The sequence below is a fragment of the Aptenodytes forsteri genome, unplaced genomic scaffold (assembly GCF_000699145.1).
Source record: "Aptenodytes forsteri isolate BGI_AS27 unplaced genomic scaffold, ASM69914v1 Scaffold198, whole genome shotgun sequence".
In the NCBI taxonomy this organism is placed as follows: domain Eukaryota; kingdom Metazoa; phylum Chordata; class Aves; order Sphenisciformes; family Spheniscidae; genus Aptenodytes; species Aptenodytes forsteri.
The window spans coordinates 424,897-427,079 of record NW_008795697.1 but is presented as its reverse complement, the minus strand read 5'-3'; the positions used below and the strand labels follow the sequence as shown (position 1 = coordinate 427,079).

Sequence of the window (2,183 nt, the reverse complement as noted above, 5' to 3'; positions counted from 1 at the left end):
CAACGCTCCCGCCCAACTTGGTGTCGTCTGCAAACTTACTGAGGGTGCACTCAATCCCCTCATCCAGATCATTGATAAAGATATTGAACAAGACCGGCCCCAAAACTGAGCCCTGGGGAACACCGCTCGTGACCGGCCGCCAACTGGATTTAACTCCATTCACCACAACTCTCTGGGCCCAGCCGTCCAGCCAGTTTTTTACCCAGCGCAGAGTACACCTGTCTAAGCCGTGAGCCACCACCTTCTCTAGGAGAATGCTGTGGGAGATGGTGTCAAAGGCCTTACTGAAGTCCAGGTAGACTACATCCACAGCCTTCACCACAGCCGCTGGTCAGTCTGTCCCCAGGAGCACGTCAAGCCTTGAAACTCTGCAGAGTCATCTGGCGGTGCGTCTGTAGATTTGCTATCTGAGGGTGAGGAGGTGACTCCCAGCTCACAAAAAAGACCTGAACTCCTCACCCTCACTAATCTCGCATGTCTCCAGGATGGGCTGTGAGCAGGGGCAGCTGCTCCATGAGCTGAGTCACACGCCAGCCCACAGGAGCGGCTGTCTGGGACCTGGCGGGCCGTGACTCATCCTGGCCGTGGCTGTCCTTGCTGCAGCCCGGGTTCTGGTCACCTCCCTGTGACCTGGACACCCGTCCAGCTCCACCATGTACAGGTCAGCTTCCCAGGGAGCACAGTAACTCGTGGAAACAGAGATCCCGGAAGGAAGCCAGATTTTTCCTGTGAACAGCAAGTAGCGCTGAACTTCCTTCCTCCATCCCTGCCCCTGCGTGCTCTGCCTGGGGCAGCTTGCCAGGGAGGTGGCTGCAGTGCTCAGCTTGGGGGCTGGTCTGGACAACAGGCTCCCTCCAGCCATGAAGACAGTCCTCAACAGTCCCACTGCAGGGAGCATGACTGGCCCAGTGCTCAGGGAGCTCCAAAGGGTTCAAGCTACAGTGACTCCTGCTCCTTCCAGTCCAGAAGGGACAGGGGCAGAACTGAACATGTCTGGCAGAGCAGAGACCCAGCACTTGTGACCTTCTGCCACTCCTCCCTCTTGCACACTCATATCTGTTTCTTTTTCCCTTTATCTACAGCACGGGTACATCTGAAACCAACCCAAGATAGGTTCCTGCAGATGTAGCAGGAGCAGCTGCAGGGAACCTGAGGAAATACAACCGCATGCGAATTTGAGCTGCTTGATAGTTTTGGAACCAGATGAGACTGGCACCAGCAACTCCTCCTTTCATCCACATGTTGCACAAGAGAAGGGCGAGGTGAATCACCTGATCAAGCCTTTGCCGCTGAGCACAAAGCCATGTGTCCCTGCCCTGAAGCATGGATTTCACCACAGCCTTTTTGCAGGAGCTTTTTTTGCTTTCACTGCCCTTGGTGTCTGTCCTGCCAGGATGTGTCATCACCCTGCTGTGTCCTGGCCTTTTCCAGACCGCTCAGGGAGATGTAGGACAGGTCAGACCCTCAGGGGCTCCACCAGTGTCCCCCCTTGAGAGAGGCAGTCCTGCTCCTGCTCTTCATTTCCTGACCTTTAACCAGTTACTAATCCTGGGAGGTCTCTACCTCTTATCCCATGGCAGCTCAGTTTCCTTAAGAGCTTTTGGGCATTCTTTAAGCGCTTAAGAGCATTGCCACATGCCATTTGGAATCCACATAAAGCCTGGTTAATTGGATCACCCTTATCTTCCCTTACCGTTTCTTTGCAAGGGAAAATAATGCCCTGCAATCCTAACTCTTCCCCAATGTGATAATTATCTAGGCATCTGCTGATTCTGCTCCAAACCCTGGCTTGCTTCAGTGTGAGACATTAAACCTGGCTTTGTGTTTTCATTTTGATGAGCAATTTAATCCTGTTCAGCCATTTTCTCTGTGAAAGGCAGTGTTGCCCCCCCCCCCGGGAGCTGCGATCCAGGGTGGAAGCAGCGCTGAGGTGGGGTGACACCTGGGGACCTGGCCTGGCACACCAGCAGCTCAGCCATCGCCAGAGGCAGATGCCTGACATGCAAATCCCAGCTCCTCTGGTTTCTTGAGGCTGCTGGGATGTCTCCCGTGCGTCGCAGGCAGTGGCGAAGGGAGGGCATGTGAACAGTGCTGGGCAAGCCACCGGTTCTGCCGCATATCAGTTGTCAGGGCTGGGCTTCTCACTCAGAGTGTGTTAAAAAGCATTGCCTCCATCCACGAAA

The 2,183-nt window shown here is 54.6% G+C and overlaps 1 protein-coding gene across 1 annotated transcript in view; it reads left to right on the top strand.

Moving 5' to 3' along the window:
• FAM207A (family with sequence similarity 207 member A) overlaps positions 1-1,837 on the top strand; it is a 71,472-nt gene extending 69,635 nt beyond the window's left edge. The window contains exon 8 of the mRNA XM_009283135.2: positions 1,083-1,837. Coding sequence (XP_009281410.2) covers positions 1,083-1,129 — 47 coding nt within the window. The 3' untranslated portion in view covers positions 1,130-1,837. The remainder of the gene's footprint in view (positions 1-1,082) is intronic.
• Positions 1,838-2,183: the final 346 nt, after the last annotated feature.